Below are 19,480 nucleotides of genomic sequence, written 5' to 3' on the forward strand. Positions count from 1 at the left end.
AAAAAAGTATAAAGGCAACTCTCCATTTACGTAGGAGTTGCATTCCGAGGCACCGCACATTTAAGTGAAATTGCGTATATTTGAAACACCATTGGGGGAAACCTACAAGCACCCTCTATTTAACTTCTAGAAACCCTTGAAACCCCTTTTTAAAAAACAGTAGCACTTATCAGACACCAAATTTCACCACAATCGCTCCCTCCAAACCTCCTTGCTCAAACACCAACTCTCCCCAAGCCTCAACAATTGGTGCAAGGACTCCTGGGATTGCACTTACAAACTCGTGGGATTGCTAGGTGCTGTTTTCATGCCCTTTTAGAGCCATTTTTAAAGTCACTTCCAGGTTCGGGTGCATAAATTGGTTGTTGCCTGTACTATAGAATTGTCTAAATTACATCATCTCTTCATCGGTAGGATACAAAGGAAAGCTAACATTCTGACAAAGAAAGTAAGGTAACTTATAACCCAATCCTATGGCATGGAACCCAATGGAACTCTTTCCTTTCTTTCTAAGTGTGGTCAGAATTGCAATTTTAGTGTAGTATATTATAACATTATAAGGGACGCGGGTGGCGCTGTGGGTAAAACCTCAGCGCCTAGGACTTGCCGATCGCATGGTCGGCGGTTCGAATCCCCGCGGCGGGGTAAGCTCCCGTCGTTCGGTCCCAGCTCCTGCCCACCTAGCAGTTCGAAAGCACCCTTAAGTGCAAGTAGATAAATAGGTACCGCTTTATAGCGGGAAGGTAAACGGCGTTTCCGTGTGCTGCTCTGGTGCCGGTTGCCAGAGCAGCTTCGTCACGCTGGCCACGTGACCTGGAAGTGTCTGCGGACGGCGCCGGCTCCCGGCCTCTAGGGTGAGATGAGCACACAACCCTAGAGTCTGTCAAGACTGGCCCGTACGGGCAGGGGTACCTTTACCTTACCTTTACCTTTATATTATAACATTAAAGAAAATGTAATTACAACAAAATAAAATATACTGCACTAAACAAATGTTTATGATGGGTGTACAAAGAGATGCTGTAGGCTCGCGCTGTGAACTTGAAGCCACTCTTATTGCAGGGATACTTTCCTGGAGTTACAGGTATAACTATACCAGTGCAATAATGTTGAAGCACTGTGTAGGTGTGTGAAGATTGACTTATTAATATACCATCCTTCCTCACTGGAGTTCAAGCCAGGATACATGGAGTTCACCCTTGCTGCTACTTTGTGACGAGGATAAATACTGACTAGCCCAAGGTCACTTAAAAGAACATCATGGCTCAACGGGAACTTAATTTAGACCTTCTCAAATTTGAGCTCAAACCTTCTCAAATCCAAACCCAACTCTCTCCAGTACTGGCCTCCATTTATTTTTGCAGATGCACCACAGGCAAAACCAACTTGCCAGGTAGAATGTTTTCCTACCCCCGCACTTTCAAGCTGAGAAAAGCTTCACCAGATGAATTTCTTCCATGACACTGTTGGAGTGCTGGAGCTTCTTTGGTGGGGTAGGGGAATAACTAAAAACCACCCAGATCAGCCTGCAAAGCAAAAATGAACATACCCACAAGCAGCAGGAGAGCAAGGAGAGGCAGGCTCATCCTTACCATTGCACAGAGGACGCTACCTTTTCGGTGTTATGAAAAGGCAGCAAATTGTTAATTATTGCTTGCTTGCTTTCTCCTAAGAAATGCTGTTGGGGCATTTCCCCTTCTTGAGTATAATATGGGTGCCTATTTATGTCACAATTTGCTGTGCCACCTCAGGCAATTGCCGGTGCCAATTTTGCACCCTGGGCAAGCCTAACCACTTCCACACGTAACCCCCCCCCCCGAAAATGCTAACTGCAATGTCACAAGGAGATGTCGAAATAGAAAAGTCAGATATTATTCGAAACATAAGATGCAAACCAAAATGTATAAAACTGTGCACCTCCAAAGGTCAGTACTGCGCTCCTGTGAGGTCTGTGCAAAAGGCCTAGCTGGACTCAGGATAGCACCGGCCCACTTGGCCTCAGGCAACAAAACGCCTTCGAGCCGGTCCCGAGGACAGCGGGAGAGCAAGAAGCGTGCAGGACACACGGGCCGCCCCGACTACCGTTGCCTTGCGAAGACCTCCCCGTGCAGGGAAAGCCCTTCCCCTCCCGCCGGCGTGTTGCTTTGGGTCGGGAAAGCGAGAAGGAGCCTGGCGTAGCAGGAGCAGGGCGCGCGCCGCCCTCCTCAGACAAAGGTGAGCTGCCGGCGGGCGCTGCGCCCGGGGAGGGAGGGGCGCGCGCGCTCCTGATCCCCCTGCTTCTCGCGACCCCCTCGGGGCGGGATTGGGAGGCCCGGACGGCGGGGGGGGGGCGGCGGGGGGAGCGCGTGACGCGCCTCCTCCTCCTCCCTCCCTCGCGCGCTCTCCCAGAGAGAACAAAAGGAGAATTCTTCGCGCAGGTTTGTGGGCACAACAACCTGAGGCTTGGCTGCTTCCCAAGCCTTGGCTCCCAAACGCCACACTCCTCCCCCCCCCCACCTCCAGAGGAGCAGGCACTTAATGTTATTTACTTAAAATATAAAATGAGCGGCGCTGATAAGCCAAGCCCATCTGGGGTGGGAAGTCGAGGCTGCAGCCCTGAAACGAAGAGGCGCGCCGTGGTGGCTTAGGGGGGAAGGCAACTCTGCCCATGCTCAGAGCTGCTTTTGTTTTCTGGTGTGGTTTTTTTTTCTTTTGGAAGCTCTCAGGCGCTGCCTTCCTCAGCTGGTGAGCCGTGGCACAAATTAAGCCCTGGTATGACCCCCTAACCCCTTGGACAACACCCCCCCCCACTTTCCTGCTTCCTATTTGGAAAGGGCGGCGTGGAACCGCGTCGAGTTTGCTGATGCTTGCCTGTGCCATGCTCCGGCTTCCTCTGCAAATAACATGACTGCAGGATTAGGACGCCCCCTGCTCCGAGTTCCTGCTGTTTCCTACTCTGGCTCCGGACCGAAGCAGTCCTGCCTCCCGGCAAGCGATGCATTCCCCTAACAACCTGCTGCGTGTTTCCAGACCCCTCTGGATATATTACTCTGCACATGCTCGCTAAAACAAGGACCTTAAGTTACCTCGGTAGGTTGACTAACGAGCGCATGCTTGAGATCGCAACAGCCTTGTGCCCTGCGTTAATTAACCTGGAATATTTTACCGCGCCGGGTTCTTTTGTATTCACAACCGGAAACCTCACTTTGCCATTTATTCCGGAGGGTGAAACTGTTGAGAAAATCGAACCCCTTTTCTCTCTTGAGTTGTCAGGGTTGTGAGAGGTAACTAACCAGTGCTAAATGAGCCATACACCAGCTCCAGGGGGTGGCCCTCAAAACAAAGGACTTGGGGTCCCACCTGGTGTAAATCTGATGTTTGTTCTGCAGTGTCCAACGCATGGAATGTAGGTCTGGTAGGCGTCTCTTCAAAGTGAAAATGAAATAAAGCAGCACGGGCCCTTTAAGAACCGCTCCCTAGCTCAAGTCTCTGCATTCCCTCTCTTTCCTCTTGGGCATTTCTTTGGAACTGATACAGGATCCCTCCTGCGGCAGTTTCCAACTTGGAACAGCTGGAAAACCGTGCCCTCCGCTAGTAAACCCCAGTTGGAATTCAGCTGCCAGCCAAAACTGCAATATCCAACTCCCTTTGGTCTGACCTCTTATCCTGGGAGAGAGAGAAATTCTCTGCGCTTTCCAATTCAGTCTGACTCCCCCAGGCAGTACGATAATATTCTGCAGACTCCTATAAACTACCAGAGACTTTCCCACCCTCATTGCAGCAGCAGGTACCTGGGCAAAATTCCCAGGTAGAAATGCCTGATTTCATCAAAGGCCTATCTCACTGATCCTCTGGGGCAATCTGATATGGTTTCTTTGTGGAAGAGCTGCTTTAGCTTTGAGGAGCCTGTAAAAATCCCTGAGATGCCAATTCATGAGCCACCAAGGCAGAGGGGTTGGTACAGTGCACTGCAAATAAGAACTCTTACTCCCTAAAACTATTGGAGGGGCTATCAAAACATTGGAACAATGATAAGTATTTATAAATGTGTGTTATCTTACATGGTAATATCAGTGTTGGGACATAGAAGGAACTGGATAATCTGAAGATTTGGTCTGCATAATCAGGACTCTACAAAACCTAAACACCAAAGGGAAGGCAGTGAAGAGCAAGTTACTTTTTCAAGCAGGTTGCTCAAGTAATTAAAAGTTTGCATGGAATGAAACCCACAAGCCTCCTTCAATAATACACTTTCTGTTTGGCTACTGATTAGATTAAGGCTGCAATTTAATTCACATCTGCTGAGGCATATATCAAACTGAATTTGTGGGAACTTTCAGGTAAACAGGCATAGGATTGTGCTGCAATGCTGTAATCCTAAACATTGCTTTCAACAAAGTATTTCTTAGCAAATAGGATTTCTTCCAATGAGGCTTTCTTTCAAGTAAAAGGAAGTTAGTTTCCTTGATCTTTGGGGGGGGAACCCCTCCATGCATTAAACACTTTTGTACACATACATTGCTGATAATCACCTATGCAGAGTGTTCTCCCTCATTTGCTTTCACACACTTATCACAAGTCTGAAGTTCACCAGGTAGGTGTTCCTTTCTTATTTCTTAAGGAAATACAATAAATTACTCACCTCGCTGCTGACGAGTGGCAGGTAGCAGAAACACACGAAGAGCACTCCGAAATTCATGCCGACTCCAATTCCCAGAAGTTCCAGACACATTGAAGGAGAGGTGGGTTATTTTTTAAGAAAAGAAAAGAAAAAAGGTTCCTGGAGTTCAGGCACAGAGGTGAGAAAGGGATACAGTCTGTGGTATCATACACAGGGGGTCCTGCGCTTTCTCATTTCTCCTGTGCAAACGTTTGTTCTCCAAAAAAATAACATGCACTCTTACTTAGGTAAGATATCTCTGAAAGGCTCTGAGGAAAAAAATAATTACTGGTTACCTTTCTGCCTTCTCCTTAGGGGAGAGAAGGCACAGGTATGAACGCAGAAGGAATAAAATGGGGGAAATGTCCCCATCAAAACTTGCGCTTCCAGAGTTGGTCTCTTGCATACCCCGTAACTTTTCTACAAGAAGTCTCTCAACATTTCCCTTGATTTGGCAGTCCGCATGAAATCAGGGTCTTTTTTTAAGGACAAAGGTGTCTGTTGGCAAAAGCAAAATTATTTGCAGTATTCCTTCAAAATCTTTTAAGCTTCGAAAGGTTAAAAACTTCCCTCATTCTTTCTTGTTTGACTTCTTGAAACAGTTCCCGCTCCCTTCGGTTTGAATCTCTTCTTCGCTGTTAAATTTCTGCTGGAGGCTTCTTTCCAAAGAGCATTGGTAGCTTTGGTCTGGTGAGAGTTTGAGGCTTGAGTTGTTATGTTTGCAGACAGGTGAAGAAATAGCTCTGGAGAAGCAGCCTCTGTGTGTGTTAAGTCTTGCTAAGTCTCCAGACTGGAATTGCTGCTGCTGATCTCTTGTATTCTTGTTGCAGCAAGAAAGAAAAAGGTAAGCTCTGGTGGGAGGAGAGACAGCACCAGGGAGAGAGCTAGCATGAATCTGGATTTTAGCCTGTGAGAAAATAAGGTGCTAGCAGTTCAGTTGTTCCTTCTTTTATAAGAGAAGAGCAAGAAAGGGGTGGAGACGGGTCTTGCAGGAACTCCTCTCTTGGCTGTGAATCAAAGAGAGAGGGGTGTGGAAATTCAGCACTCCAGATTTTAAAAAGATCTTCAATAACAAACACAGCAAATGTAGAACACCGTTGTTTTCAAAGAGGTGAATCTGACCTGGGAAAATTGTGATTAAGAGAGGGTGGGTAGCTCTCATCAGAACATGGTTGTGTTAAATGCTCTTGGCACCTAGTATTCTCTCTTGAAGCTCCTACTTTTTTAAAAAAGACAAGATTAATTTGTGTTCTTTCAGCCCTGCCACCTCAGTGGTTCTGAAGGAAGAGAGAATTTTTAATATCTTTGATCTGCATACTAATGGAGAAGAGTGCCAAAGAAATCTTTAAAAGTTGTTACAACAAGATCCCTGCAAAGGTTGGCACTTGGCATTACTTTCAGTGCTGGAAGGCAGTTTGTTGCATAGTAATTTCCACAATGTAATAAACATCCAAGCTTTGGAAAGTTGAGCCAGCAGATATTTGCTGAGGGAAGTAGGGGCAATTAGTTAATAGGTGAGAGCAAGACAGAGTCATCATTTTCTTTTGAAATAATAACACCATTTCCCCCACTTAAACCAGGGCATGTTTATCGTTATATTTTCTCTACTCCAGTTGTGCATCCATGTATAGAAAAGTCGTACCAGTCACATCTCTTTAAATCTATACCCCATTTGGCAAAGCTTCCAAGACCCTGCTCTGCTAATCCTGCGTCTCAGGCAAATGAAGTTGCCTTTTTACTGAGTCAGACCATTGGTCCATCTAGCTGAGCATTCTGTGCTCTGATCGGCAGTTGCTTCTCAAGCAAAGGTTTTTCCTAGCCCTACTGTTTAGAATCCTTGCCCACAGGAAAGGCTGAAGTGTTGGTATTTGTGAGCACACAAGAACGAGATTATGGGGCAGGTCTGGTCCTTTCCACCAAGAGATGACCCCACAAGGAAACGCAGCCCCCAACAGGCTGCTTAAAGTGCTCGTCTAGATTTTTCCACCCAGACATGCGCATGCGAGACCTAGAGTGGTGATGGCTATTTTCTGACACCTGTTTGAAAACAGCTGTTTTCAGAGCAGACCTCATCTATACATAACTTCGATGATTACAGTATAATGACTACAGTATATTAGATGGTCAAGGTAGGAATTCAGAGTGGGAAAGTCAAAGGCTGATTAAGGTCAAGGAGAGTAAGGACATTGGAGAGACAGAAGAGAAATATACAGTGGCGAAATCAGATGTAGATCACCCACATTCAGATGCACTAGTCTGAACACTTTCTGCATGTTCAGCCACCCCCAATTCAGCACACTTGAGCAGATGCAATTACATAGCTTCTGAGTGAGCCAGGGGTTTCCTGCAGGTTATTGCCATTTCAGGGGTGGTCTAGTGCACGTCCCATATGTGGAATTTGCACTATGTTGTGCATGCATAGACACAAACACACAAAGGATCCTGCAGCTGGGGAGGGGCACAGTGTCAGTGCTGCAGGGGATCAGTTGGAAGCCGCATGCATCTGTGGTGGCTGCTGCCAGCCACTTCATTTCTCTTTTAAAGCAGAATCATTCCTTGCCCTGCCATCCCCCCCCCCCTTCTGAGGACCGCCTCTTGAGTCTTTAACATGCCTTGCCTTGCAGAAGTTTTCTAGGCTTTGCACAAATGGCCCATGAGACTGAGTGATGGGGAACCAGTGGTGCTCCAGATGTTTGACCACAACACCCCTCACTCCTGGCCACAAGTTCTCCATTCCTGATGTAAAGCCACCTTGTGGCTCTTTGGGGCGATCCTTTGCCCTGGTGTTGAGTTGTGTACACATTACTGGCTCAAAACACAGTGAAGTCACTACCCCTGCCATCCGTGCTTCAAATCACATTTCCACATCATCATATGGAACAGTACGGTTGGATGAGTTTCCAAGTCGTATGTGCACACCAGTGAGCAGAGGGTGTGTGTGGATGTATTCAAATGGCTTATGTTTTCAAACTGGATCAAAGCTGGGGAGGCGGGAATGCATCAGAAAGCAGTATTTCTCAAGACACTACAGGATTGATGTGGATTGGGGCTCAAGTCTGTGCACATGGCTTCAGAAACCAGCAACTGGAGCGCACTGGGTGCAGAGTAATCAGGAGTGTGTGCACAGCCTTAGTGTTTGAGTGCTTTTTTGCAGAAAAAGTTGGGTAAGATGCTATCTTGACACAGGTGCAGGAGACAAGGGGTCATGATTACACCTCCCCTTGCTTTGAGGAGACCTCACTGTAAGTGTAGGGGTTGCTCCCACACTTCCCTTTGTCTCTTGAGTCATTTCACTGTTATCATTTCTTCACCCCTGTTGGGGTTGATGTAATCAAGGATTCAACAAGGAAGTATTTTTTGCTGGGAGGAAATGGGTTATGTGGTGGTTGCAGGGAGGGTTGGTGGGGGTTTTTTAGTCCAAGAGTGCCTCCTCAGTTCTGTTTTAAATAAAAGCACCATAAAGCTATATAGATGCACCAACATCCTCTTAGCCAGAAAAGCCCACACGTACCCTATCCAGACAGCTCACACATGTTAGAGAATGACACAGCTACCTCATTCTCTTTTTCTGTCACAGAGATCTAGTCAGACACATGTTGGATTATAGAGCATGCTCTAATTTCAGCTTTATACCTCTGGGATTTAGAAATACTTTACAGTGCAAAAATTAAGCAGAGCACAGACATCTCATGCTAAAGCTGACAGCCTGCCTCTGTATCAGCTGTGACAGGCACTCAACCACCAAGACCAGAATTTCATTACAGTCAGAACATTGAGTCTGCTATCTGTGTGGTGCCCCAAGACCCATCAAGGCATCCCCTGAGGCTCTGCCATAGTCTGGCAGACTGGCTTAGCCATTCATTTCCTTAAAGGCTCCATTGTGATTCCATGTAATCCAGTACAGCCTCAGGATTCAAAGATTTACATTACCATGCGTAGCTGAACTGGATGCATGCATCCCCAGGCATGTATTATCTAACAGAGCCATGGCTCAGCAGTGCAGCATTTGCTGTTGCATGCAGAAGGTCCCAGGTTCAATACCCAGGGAGACCTAGAGAGACTCCTGCCTGAAACCCTGGAGAACTACTGCCAGCCAATGTAGACAAATGCTCGGCTCAATGGTCCAATGATGTGACTCAGTGCAAGGTCGCTTCCTGTGTTCCTAGTCGTGCTGGAGAACTATGTCACAAGAAAATGCAGAAGTGACAGGAGGCAGTGATGGCCACTACCCTAGATGGACTTAAAAGAGGGTTGGCCAAATCCATGGAGCTGAGGGCTATTTATGGCTACTAGCCTTCAAGGCTATGTTCTGCCTCCACAGTTGGAGGCAGCAATGCTACTGAATACCAGTTGTGGGAAACCACAGGCAGGAAGAGGGCTCTTGTGCCTAAATCTTGCTTGCTGGTTCCCCACTGGACTAGATGGGCCATTGGCCTGATCAGCAGGCTCTTCTTGTGATCTTAGATCAGTGTTCCCCAACCTTGGGCCTCCAGCTGTTTTTGGACTACAATTCCCCTCATCCTTGACCACTGGTCTTGCTAGCGAGGGATGATGGGAGTTGTAGTCCAAAAACAGCTGGAGGCCCAAGGTTGGGGAACACTGTCTTAGATGATGGGAAAGGCTAGAGGGGATAAGGGTTGATGAGTGCTTTTTCTTTGAACACATGAAGCCAACTTTCATGGAGTCAGACCATTGGTTTGTCCAGCCCATTGCTGCCTATTCTGACTAGCTGTGGCTCTCCAAGGCCTTGATAAGTCTTAACCCTGCTGTCATTAAGATCCCCCAGCTGGGTTCTTGAAGAGGTACCTAATCCACCAAGTCCCCTTGTGGGATAAAACCATCCAGCTCTTGATTCTATCATTCTGTCCTGCTCATTGTCACCTTCTGACAAGTTAACCCAACTTGGGAGAGGAGGATTGCTAGGGAATCATTAGCAGCAGTCCTTAGCATACTTTCCTAACAAGTTCTGAAGGCCAAATTACGCAGACTGCAGCCCTCCAGGCCCCTCTAGACGGCCTGTTTGTTCAGCATTCATCCCAATATTCTTGCAGAAGGCTTATGGGCAAGTTAGGTTATGTCTGGTCTATGTTTTTTTAAGATCATCATTATATTTTATTTTCCAAATAAATCATAATCCATAGAATTTGCATAATTAATTGCCAAAATAAATGTCTCTGAAGCCGGTTATATCCCAAATTCATGTGGCAATGATTTACAAAACATGTATATCTCTCACCAAATTTTGCATTATAGCCAGTTATATTATATCCAGTCTTCACTGAGCATTTGTTCTGATTTGTTTGTAAACCAGGTTTACGACAATGAGCATTCTTCTGTAAGAACACAAGAAGAGCCTGCTGGGTCAGGCCACTGGCCCCTCTAGTCCAGCATCCTGTTCTCACAGTGGCCAACCAAATGCGTGTGGGCAGTCTGCAAGCTGGGCATGAGTGCAACACTACTCTACCCATCAGATATTGCCTCTGACATAGGTATCCTGATCTGCTTGTCACTTACCATTGCAGTGGTACCTTGGTTCTCGAATTTAATCCGTTCTGGGAGTCTGTTCGACTCCTGAAACCATTCAAAAACCAAGGCTCGACTTCCGATTGGCCGCAGGAGCTTCCTGCACTCAATCTGAAGCCGTGTTGGACATTCGGCTTCTGAAAAACGTTCGCAAACCGGAACACTTGCTTCTAGGTTTGCGGCATTCGGGAGCCGATTTATTCGACAGCTAAGCCCTTCGGGAACGAGGGTACCACTGTATTCATTCACCCCACACTTTTCAATTCATTTCCCCATTATTTTCCAAAACTCAAAAAGCCTGTTTTTGGTGTTTTTTTAAGTGGTTTTGTTTCACTAGGGAAATGGGGCACCTTAATCCACTTTAAATGTGGAAACTTAAATTTTGAATACATGCTTGAATCCCTCCAGCAAAATACTGATAGTTTGAAGAAGCTTTTATGTATCTTTTAACACTAATATAACAGGGTCTCTGGATCTGAAACATACTTTACAGATTAGAGATGAGAAGAAACATTAAATTTGAATGCCTGTGGGAGCAACTATGGTAGGTGTTGTTTTCTTTTTGGAGATTTTAGTAATGCTGTTTGTATTGTACTGTTTTATTACATGTTTACTGGCTGGTTTTCTGTAAGCAGTGTTCATTATATATTTTACAGAAAAGGGATGATAAAATTAAATTACAATTTTGAGGAATGTAAAAATGAGTGTACATGCCAATTCTTTTTATATGGACTTTGAAAAATAAACCTGTGGACTTTGATGTTTTTATTGTAGATTATTTATGTATTATTATTATTATTATTATACTGCTTTGAGCATTCTGAAGGAAAAGTAGTATATTGTGCCGTGCTTTTTCCCCCCTAAAAAATGTTTAGGGGTACTCTCATTTTGACTCAAGAAAATCACAATTTTATAGTTTAAAATGGGAAAAATAAATACAGTAAATGGACAAAAGTACAAAGATTCACCAATTGTTTAGGGGTATGAGTACCCCTGCATACCCCCAGAAAAATAGCACTGATATTGTGTATATTTTAATAATCCACTGTGTGATTGCTTGGACATTCCATTGAAATCAGTGGGAGCACTGCCTAAAGAGCCTAACCCTTATTAATATGTGCTAATCACGCATGTAGCTGAAAGTCAAGGCTATACGCCTTTCACATGTATGTACAATTGGTATATTTTGTTCGTTTGGTAAATTTCTGGGCCAAATCAATTATCATAGTGGCTACATTACTTGTACTGTAACAGGTGCTAATAACCCTACCATTTTAGACTAGGGCCCCTTTGACTGGACCTAACTATCTAGGGGTCATTTACCTATACCTTTACTGTTCCTTTAGGCTGCAGCTCCATGTGCACTTACCACTGAGTAAACCCTGTTGAATTTAGTGGGACTTACTAGGTATGCATAGCTTTGTGCTGTTGGATCATCAACAGTTGGCATCCGTCTGTCTTGAGAGACAATGGAGTGCGCTTCTGGTGTGTTAGCACCACCACTGTGTTAGCAGCACTGAAGTGACCTCTCTGGGTCGCAAGCCTGGGCAGTGTGTGGTATAGAGGTCCTGGGCTGCTCAGACAACAAGACCCCCTTTCGGCCTCACTGATGTGGTCCAAAAGAAAGCAGAGCATAGGCGCCGACTCCATGGGGCTTGAGGGGGCTCGAGCCCCCTCAAAAAAATTTTTTGGGGGGCTCAGCCCCCCCAATAATCTCGGGCGGGCGCCCTTCCACCAGAGCGCTGCCGCCGTCCCCCGCCTCCTCCCCACCTGCTCCTTCGCCAGCCAGCCAGCCGCGCGCCCTAATCGGAGAGCCCCGGCCAAGGGAATCCCAGCCAAGGCACTGCCGGAAATCCCGCGAGAACAGGGGAATCCCGACTGGCCACACCTCCCAGCCAGCCAATCGGCTGGCTGGGGTGGCGTGGCTTGCCCGATTTAGGGCCGGAGCCACTTTATTTGCATATTCATGAGCTTATTTATTATTCATGAGCTTTCCCGGGCCCCCCCAATATTTTTTCTAAGTCCGCGTCCCTGAAGCAGAGCAATACATTTGGCACCAGCTTGGCTTGTAGCAGTTGCTGGAAGGAGGCGTACAAGGCGCCATCCAACAGTCTTAGGGACTCCACTCTGGATTTGTGTAAGGTTTACTCCTTAGCCTTTTCTTCTCCCAAAGATATCCTGCAAGGTTAAGGACCAGAGTCATCCTTCTTCTAGAAGGAGACTGCCCCATCTGCCCCTCACTTCCCTCTACAGCTTGTGCAGAAACCTTTTTTCTGTTGGACTCACTATTGGTCTTATTCACTCAATCCCCCAATCCTGTTTTTGCACATGGGGGAAGTTCCTAACTCACCAAGGGGTTGAGACCCACCCACTACCATCACCTCATTTAGCTGGCCAGACGAAGCCGTTTCTAAGAGCCACAGGTGAGAACTGAGTGCATGCTGGGGACCAAAGGTGGACAAACTACCCCAAAAGAATAATGATGTATGTCCCCCACCAGATGTACACCCTTGGATCATCTAGGCATGTTTTTTCAACTATCATTAGTTCACAATTGGCCATCTCCTTATCCTGGGGTTAGGGAACTTGTAACCCTCCATACTTGGTTGAACTACAACTCCCATCATCCCTGGCCAATGATCATGCTAACTAGAGCTGTTGGGGCCGAAGTCCAACAACACATGGAGGCCCTCAGGCTCCGCACCAGTCCTATCCCTAAGGAAAAAGTATGCTCTGTGGTGGGACGTCCTCTGAAGTTCCTTTTATGTACGTATCACATGGAGCATGTGCAGTGGCGTAGCGTGGGGGGTGCAGGGGGGCCGGCCGCACCGGGCGCAACATCTGGGGGTTAGGGTTAGGGGGTGCAAATCCACGGGTTAGGGGGCGCAAATTACTTGCCCTGCCCCGGGTGCTGACAACCCACGCTACACCACTGAGCATGTGTAGAGTCCAGGACAAATTTAAAAGTGGCACTTGTGACACAAGAATATAGGAAATCTCAGGTTACATTTTTGAGCCCTTGGCACACTGTCTTCTCCAAATCCGGTTTAATTACGTGGGAGCTGAGATGGGAAGAAGGTTATTTATTTACACGTGGATGATGCTGAGAGGAATTTTTAGAAGCATGGCTGTAGAGAAGCTGATTTTTCAGACAATGAGGAAAAGGATGTTTGGAAACAAGACTATCCACCTATAGCACTGGATGAGGCCAGAAGTAAATAATATTCAAAGGCTTTTAAGGATTTCAGTAACTACCGTATTTATTTAACATGGGAAGGGAACGGATTGTCTTTCCCTGAGAAATCTTTAGAAGGTTTCCAGGCCAGATTTGGACAAGGTGGAGGGAGGGAGGCAGCCAGATAATGTCTAGTAGTGGCTCTCTTGGAGGGTACCTTGTGGAGTGCCACAGAGCTGGGCTTTGGATGGGAAGACCAAGTTCAAATCCTTGCTCAACTGCCATCTCATTGGGTGTCCTTAGACAGGTCAGTGCCTTTCACCATCTCCTATTTTGCAGGGTTATTGAGACCAAAACATCAGCTTGAGTTGTTCTTAAGTGAAGTGTGCAAATGACATGGATAGACATTATGCAAGGAGGTTCCCAGACCTCCCTACTTACATACATTCTCCTCAGTGAACCAGGAGAAATGGTGCCAAGCTACTGGACACTCGCCTGGTTCTCCCCCATCATCATTCTCCAACTAAGGTTGGTTTTCATTGACACCTTAAAATGTTCTTGCATGCTTGTTTTGATCTATTTTTCCCCAAACTAAAAGTGAATACTTCAAGCTGCTTGAACTTGTGTGCAGAGCGTGTTTCCTACCAGAGCAGAGCATTTACTGTACTTAGTGTGTGTGTTTATAATGCTGCTGCTTTACATTCAGTGCCTCAGTAATCCTTACAATGGGGGTGGGGAACCCAGGGCTCTCTAGACCAGTGTTTCCCAACCGGTGTTCCGCGGCACACTAGTGTGCCGCGAGACGTTGCCTGGTGTGCCGTGGGAGGGAGGCGGGCGAGTCGGGCGGCGAGAGGCGGGGCGGCGGCGGCGAGGAGAGGCCGCCCAGCACGGGGCTCTCGCCGTCTGCCTGCCTGGCTGCCTGCGTGGCGCTGACGTCACGGGGCTGTAACATGCCCCACATAGGCACACGCGGGGCGGCGAGCGAGCTCCCTCCCACATCCCATCGCCGCTCGCTTCAGCCGGCCTACTGGGCTGTCGCAGGCGGAAGGCCTGCGCATGCGCAAGGTTTTCGCGCCTTCGGGATTGCCTTCACGCCTTCCTCCTCCCGGGTCCTTGAGAGCGCGGGAAGCGGCAGCGCGAGACCGGCGTTGAGCCTGGTAGGTATTGCGCTTGCCAAGGCAGTCATTTGGGAAATGAAAACTTGCAAAGCAAGCAACCAGTTCAATCTGAAGTACGTGTATGCTTAATATCCTGTATCTGAAACCTGTTCTGCCCCCTCCCCCACACTTGGTGCCATTTTCATCTACACATGCAGCAGAGTAAGTTGACCCAGAATAGTACCAATTCAGATGGCAGATGGGAGAATGACAGTGCTGAATGCTTTCCCATGTAGAACAGTCCCTGCAAATAAAAACCTAGCATATTTGGAAGAGGGATGCTAGCCTAACCATTACCTTCTATGCTGTTACTATTTTTTTTTTTTTTTTACATAAGTAAAAAGTGACCTTTCCCCATCTGGCATGATGGTGTGCCTCGAGATTTTTTTCATGAAACAAGTGTGCCTTTGCCCAAAAAAGGTTGGGAAACACTGCTCTAGACACTGTTGGACTGTGACTCCATCTCCCCAGGCCATTGGCCCTGTTGACTAGGGCTACTGGGAGCTGGGGTCCAGCAACATATGGAGGGCTACATCCCTGTATTGCAGATTGAGAGATGAGGCGGAGAAAGAGGAGCTTGCTTGTGCATGAATGGCTGCTTTGAGTAACTTGCTATAAAGCCAGTCCTTATGAATGCAGTCCTACTGCATTCTCTTCTCACAGTGGCCAACCGGATGTCCATGGGAAACCTGCAAGCAGGACATGAGCATAACAGCACACTGCCTACCTGCTGGGATTCAGAGACATACCGGCTCTGAAGGTGGAGGGAGAACATAGCCATTGTGTGGTTTGTTGATATCCTTATCCTCCTTGAATTTGTCTTCTCTTTTAAAGCCATCCATTTTAAAGCCTAATCCTCTTTTTGAAGCTAATGGCACCATAAGCTGCAGTGGCTTCCTCTGCCTTTCAATTAGGAGAGAACCACAGCTCCACTGCCAGAAATTAAAATTTAAGAAATCCATAGAACTTGGCTTGCATGCTTTGTTTGAGCTACTTGATGTCTCATAAGGCATCAAGGGAGGTCAGCGGTTTGAACACTGTGTGAAACAGGATGCTAGACTAGGTTATGGTTACCAGATGTACCCATTTTCTGGGGACAGTCCCTGGATTTACAAATTTGTCCCCGGACAAATTCCGTCCCCGGATTTCATTTAATGTCCCCGGATTTATATTTTAAGTGTTGTGGATTTATTAGTAGGGAATGAATGTTGCGTGATTGGTTCAACGGCACAAGACACATCGTATGGGGACTTCTAGTGAGGCAAAATGGCGGGTGCCATGGCAATGAGCAGCTCCTGAAGCCAGCCAACTGCACTACGAGGCTGGCTACGGGCTGCTGAGACTACCGCCCCCACTACCGAGGGGGAACCGTGGACGCCCGGAGCGTCAACTGGGGGAACCACTGACACACACCCCTCCCCGTGACCTAAATCGAGCCGGAAGCAAGAGCGCCCGTCCACCCAGCTGACTGCCCAGCAGCTCTCCAGGGCCAGGAAAACCCCGGAGCCGTAGCAGAGAGAAGGAGGAGAGGAGAAGGAGAAGGAACAGAGAGAAAGAGGAAGGAGAAAAAACAGGGGAGCCCTGACTTTGCCACGCGGCTGCCGCCGCTGAGGAAGAGAGGTGGGAGGGCAAGGACATGAGGCTGAGCCCAGGCCCGACCTGAGCCTACTCCATGCCAGCTAGCGCTCCAAGAGAGCAGGCCGGGCCCAGAGGAAAGCCACACAACAGAGGAGACCACAGAAGAGAAGATATTACTTCTTAATGTTTTTTTAAAATAACTTTTTTCTCTCTTTTTAAAAAAAGTGTCCCCGGATTCTTTGAAAAAAATCTGGTAACCTTAGACTAGGTAGGCCTTTGGCTTAATCTAGGTGGGTTCTTCCAGTGGCTTTGGGAGCAAGTCCTATGGTTCCACATCTATGGCTCATAGAGTGCCATTATAGCGGAGTGGCTAAGAGACTGATCTACAAATCAGGAAGATCCTGCTGCTTTGAATTTCCCCTCTGTAATAAACTCCTTAGGTGGCTGTATAGGCAAGCCAATCTCTTGCAGCTTCAGCCCCCACCTCCCTTTGCAACATATGAAGAATTGCAGGATTGTTGCAAGAATTATACCCAAATGATGCATGGCAAACCATTTTTCATGGAAATGATTGCTCCATTAGCCTAGGCCAGGGTGACCGCGTTTGGGAAACTGTAGCCCAAAGGCAGCATTTTAGGCATAAAGCAGGGGCGTGTTGACATAGTGGATTAGAGAATTAAAGGGTGCTTTGCATTTGAATAGAACTGGAAGCATAAAAAAGACATTTGAGCTCAGTCTTTTCAGGTATCAAAGGATTATAAAGATACCGAGCAAGATGCCACCTAGGTGGAGATTTGCTGCAGAAGAACATGGGAAGAGCCCTGGCCAATGACCCACCTAGCCCAGCTTCCTGTTATCACAGTGGCCGACCAGATGCCTATGGAAAGCCCCAAAGCAGGACCTGAGTGCATGACATGCCACCAGCAGAGTTGGCACACCTCCGAACTCTGCATTAATTGACCTAGAAATAACATCCTCTGGTTGCATACCGTCACTAAAGTGGATGAGAATCCCTGCTTTATCATTGGAATGCATTGGAAGTAATGAAAAGATGCACTCTTTAGTAGCTTTGATTACTAGACCCCTTGGATGGCTGAAGAGTTCTCTAAGGAGCACCTGATCCATGATGGGTCAACTTGACTCTTCTGCCTTACCATGCAGTCTTATGAATAGCTACTCAGAGGGTAGCCCTATTAAGTCTAATGAGACTTCCAGATAGGTGTGTATAGCGTTGCAACCTAAGGACATAATATTCAAGTTATTCCAGCTGAGGGAGGGACAGGACATCAGGTTAGGTGGCAGCCCTGTGACTCCCGCAGAACTGCCACCAGCACAACAGAGAAAGCCTGTAGGTTTGCCTATCACTCTGGCAGAATGATCAAAACAGGTTATGTTGACCCCAACCTGCAAAGCCAGACTCCAAAATTAAATCGGGTAGGATTTTTTTAAAGTTTCTTTTTTTAAAAAAAACAACAAACAATTCTAAATATTATTGGAAAATAAAGTACAACTTTAATCCAAAGCAAAAATAGAAATGTGGTCAAAACAGATAAAAATAGATCAAATTACAAAGATAATGCAACAAAAAATTTGACTTGTTATTTGAATCAAGGCCTGACTGAAATAATTATATGACAACAGATAACAAAATGTGTTGAAGACCACATGTGTTTCAACGCAATTGGTCATTATGAAGATCATTATGGAGGTGACAGAGTGGGGGCATTGTTTTGTGATGCCATGGCGTGCAGGGGGTGTGTCCCCTTGCCCTGATGGCGGGCTTTGGCGGTGTTTCAAGGTGGGGGTGCCTGCTCTTTCTGTGCCCTTATTAGTGGTGTGTTTCCCCCTTCTTTTCCAAGCTGAGCACGCATAGGAGATGGCGGTCATTCCACGGGCAAAACAGTAACGTATTTCCCCACCCCCCCTTCGACAAAACTGGAACGCAGGATTGCTTCGTAAGTCTCCTTCCTAAGTGAAAGCATAGGGGAAATTAAGGCTGTCACTGGAGGGGTGTGGGGTGAGCTGATGTGCGCTGATGCCTGTGTATTTTTATGAGCTGGGGATTAAAAACCCTTCCCCTGTACGAAGACACACATGCTCATGACTCCATTCATTTCTCTCTCTCTCTGGCTTCAGGACATTATGGAACTCTTTTCCTGCATTTGATGATGGGTACACCCCCCTTCTCCCCCCTCCATCACCTCTTTCCTGTTTTGATGGGGGGGTGTCCTGTTTTCCTTCTTTATTTTTCCAAAGTACCAAATAGCACTGGAAAAGGAATATCTCCCCCTACCCTCTTTCATGCTACCACCAATATAACAATATATATGTTTATTTATGATATATAACACATGACACCCTGTTCTTTGGGGATAATAAACATATTTCCCTCCCTAATTTGAGGAGGGTGGGAAACACCTTCAGCTCTCCCCCCCCTTTCCACCCATCACCCAACCCCATCTCTTATAACCCGCCCGTTTCCCCCAACTCACCATTCTCCTGTCCTTCACCTCTTCACGCAGCAGCCGCTGAGGAAAGGAAGCCTGCTGAACAAGAGTAAAAATAGACCCGGCAGTTACTCAGCGCCTGAGAACATGATGACATGACTCATGAGGTAAAATAAAGAGATGTGAAAATCAAAAGCCCGTTGCATTCCCACCACCATCCATCCATCCATCCTTGCACGTAGCGAACCCCACTTCACTCCAGGCCTGTCTTGCATCTCAGATCTAAGGAAGGGGGAAAATAAATTGCTCTTGAATTTTGGGAGTCACCAAGCACTCAGGTAAATACTCGGGTAAAAGGGAACTAACAGGCTGCCTCCCCCCAAGCTGATTTTTGACCAGGCACCAGTTTGCATACGACATCTGATGGGGTCACTTTCCAGGGTTCTTCTCTCTCCCCCCCCCCCACTTTTCAGGGGGTTCTTCAGGGTTTTCACCACCGGCTGGCAAGGGAGGGCTGTGCATTTGCTGGGGGCCCAGGATCGTTCATGGGCCTCACTTAGCCAGCACTGCGTTCTGTGTTTCTGTTCTGCAGGGGGCACGGGGATGTCAGAAGAAGAAGAAGAAGAAGAGTTTGGATTTGATATCCCGCTTTATCACTACCCTCAGGCTGAGGGAGCCGGCGTTTGCCACAGACAGCTTTCTGGGTCCTGTGGCCAGCATGACTAAACTGGTTGTGGTGCAACAGGACACCATGACGGAAATGAGATCGCATGGAAACACTTTTTCCCATAGCAGAGGTACCTATTTATCTACTTGCACTGGTGTGCTTTCAAACTGCTAGGTTGGCAGGAGCTGGGACAGAGCAACAGGAGCTCACCCTGTCATTGGGATTTGAACCGCCAACATTCCGATCAGCAAGCCCAAGAGGCTCAATGGTGTAGACCACAGTGCCACCCGCATC

General features: G+C 47.2%; 1 protein-coding gene and 1 long non-coding RNA gene across 5 annotated transcripts in view; one reads left to right on the forward strand and one right to left on the reverse strand.

Annotated features, from left to right (window-relative positions):
- PDGFB (platelet derived growth factor subunit B) overlaps positions 1–18,672 on the reverse strand; it is a 46,049-nt gene extending 27,377 nt beyond the window's left edge. For 3 of the 4 annotated variants that reach the window (XM_083462409.1, XM_083462408.1, XM_083462407.1), the window contains exons 1-2: positions 18,565–18,672; positions 4,622–5,646 (exon numbers count right to left, since the gene is read on the reverse strand). In XM_083462409.1, the coding sequence (XP_083318535.1) occupies positions 4,622–4,711 (90 nt within the window). In that variant the 5' untranslated portion in view covers positions 4,712–5,646; positions 18,565–18,672. The remainder of the gene's footprint in view (positions 1–4,621; positions 5,647–18,564) is intronic. The other variant, XM_083462410.1, reaches the window with a different exon arrangement.
- On the forward strand, positions 1,863–19,186 carry LOC310687386. The gene is made up of 3 exons (XR_014516394.1): positions 1,863–2,214; positions 18,595–18,686; positions 19,112–19,186. It is a non-coding gene; the product is annotated as an uncharacterized lncRNA (long non-coding RNA).
- The last annotated feature ends 294 nt before the right edge of the window (positions 19,187–19,480 follow it).

This window comes from Podarcis liolepis (assembly GCF_965112155.1).
Source record: "Podarcis liolepis genome assembly, chromosome: 10".
Taxonomy (NCBI): domain Eukaryota; kingdom Metazoa; phylum Chordata; class Lepidosauria; order Squamata; family Lacertidae; genus Podarcis; species Podarcis liolepis.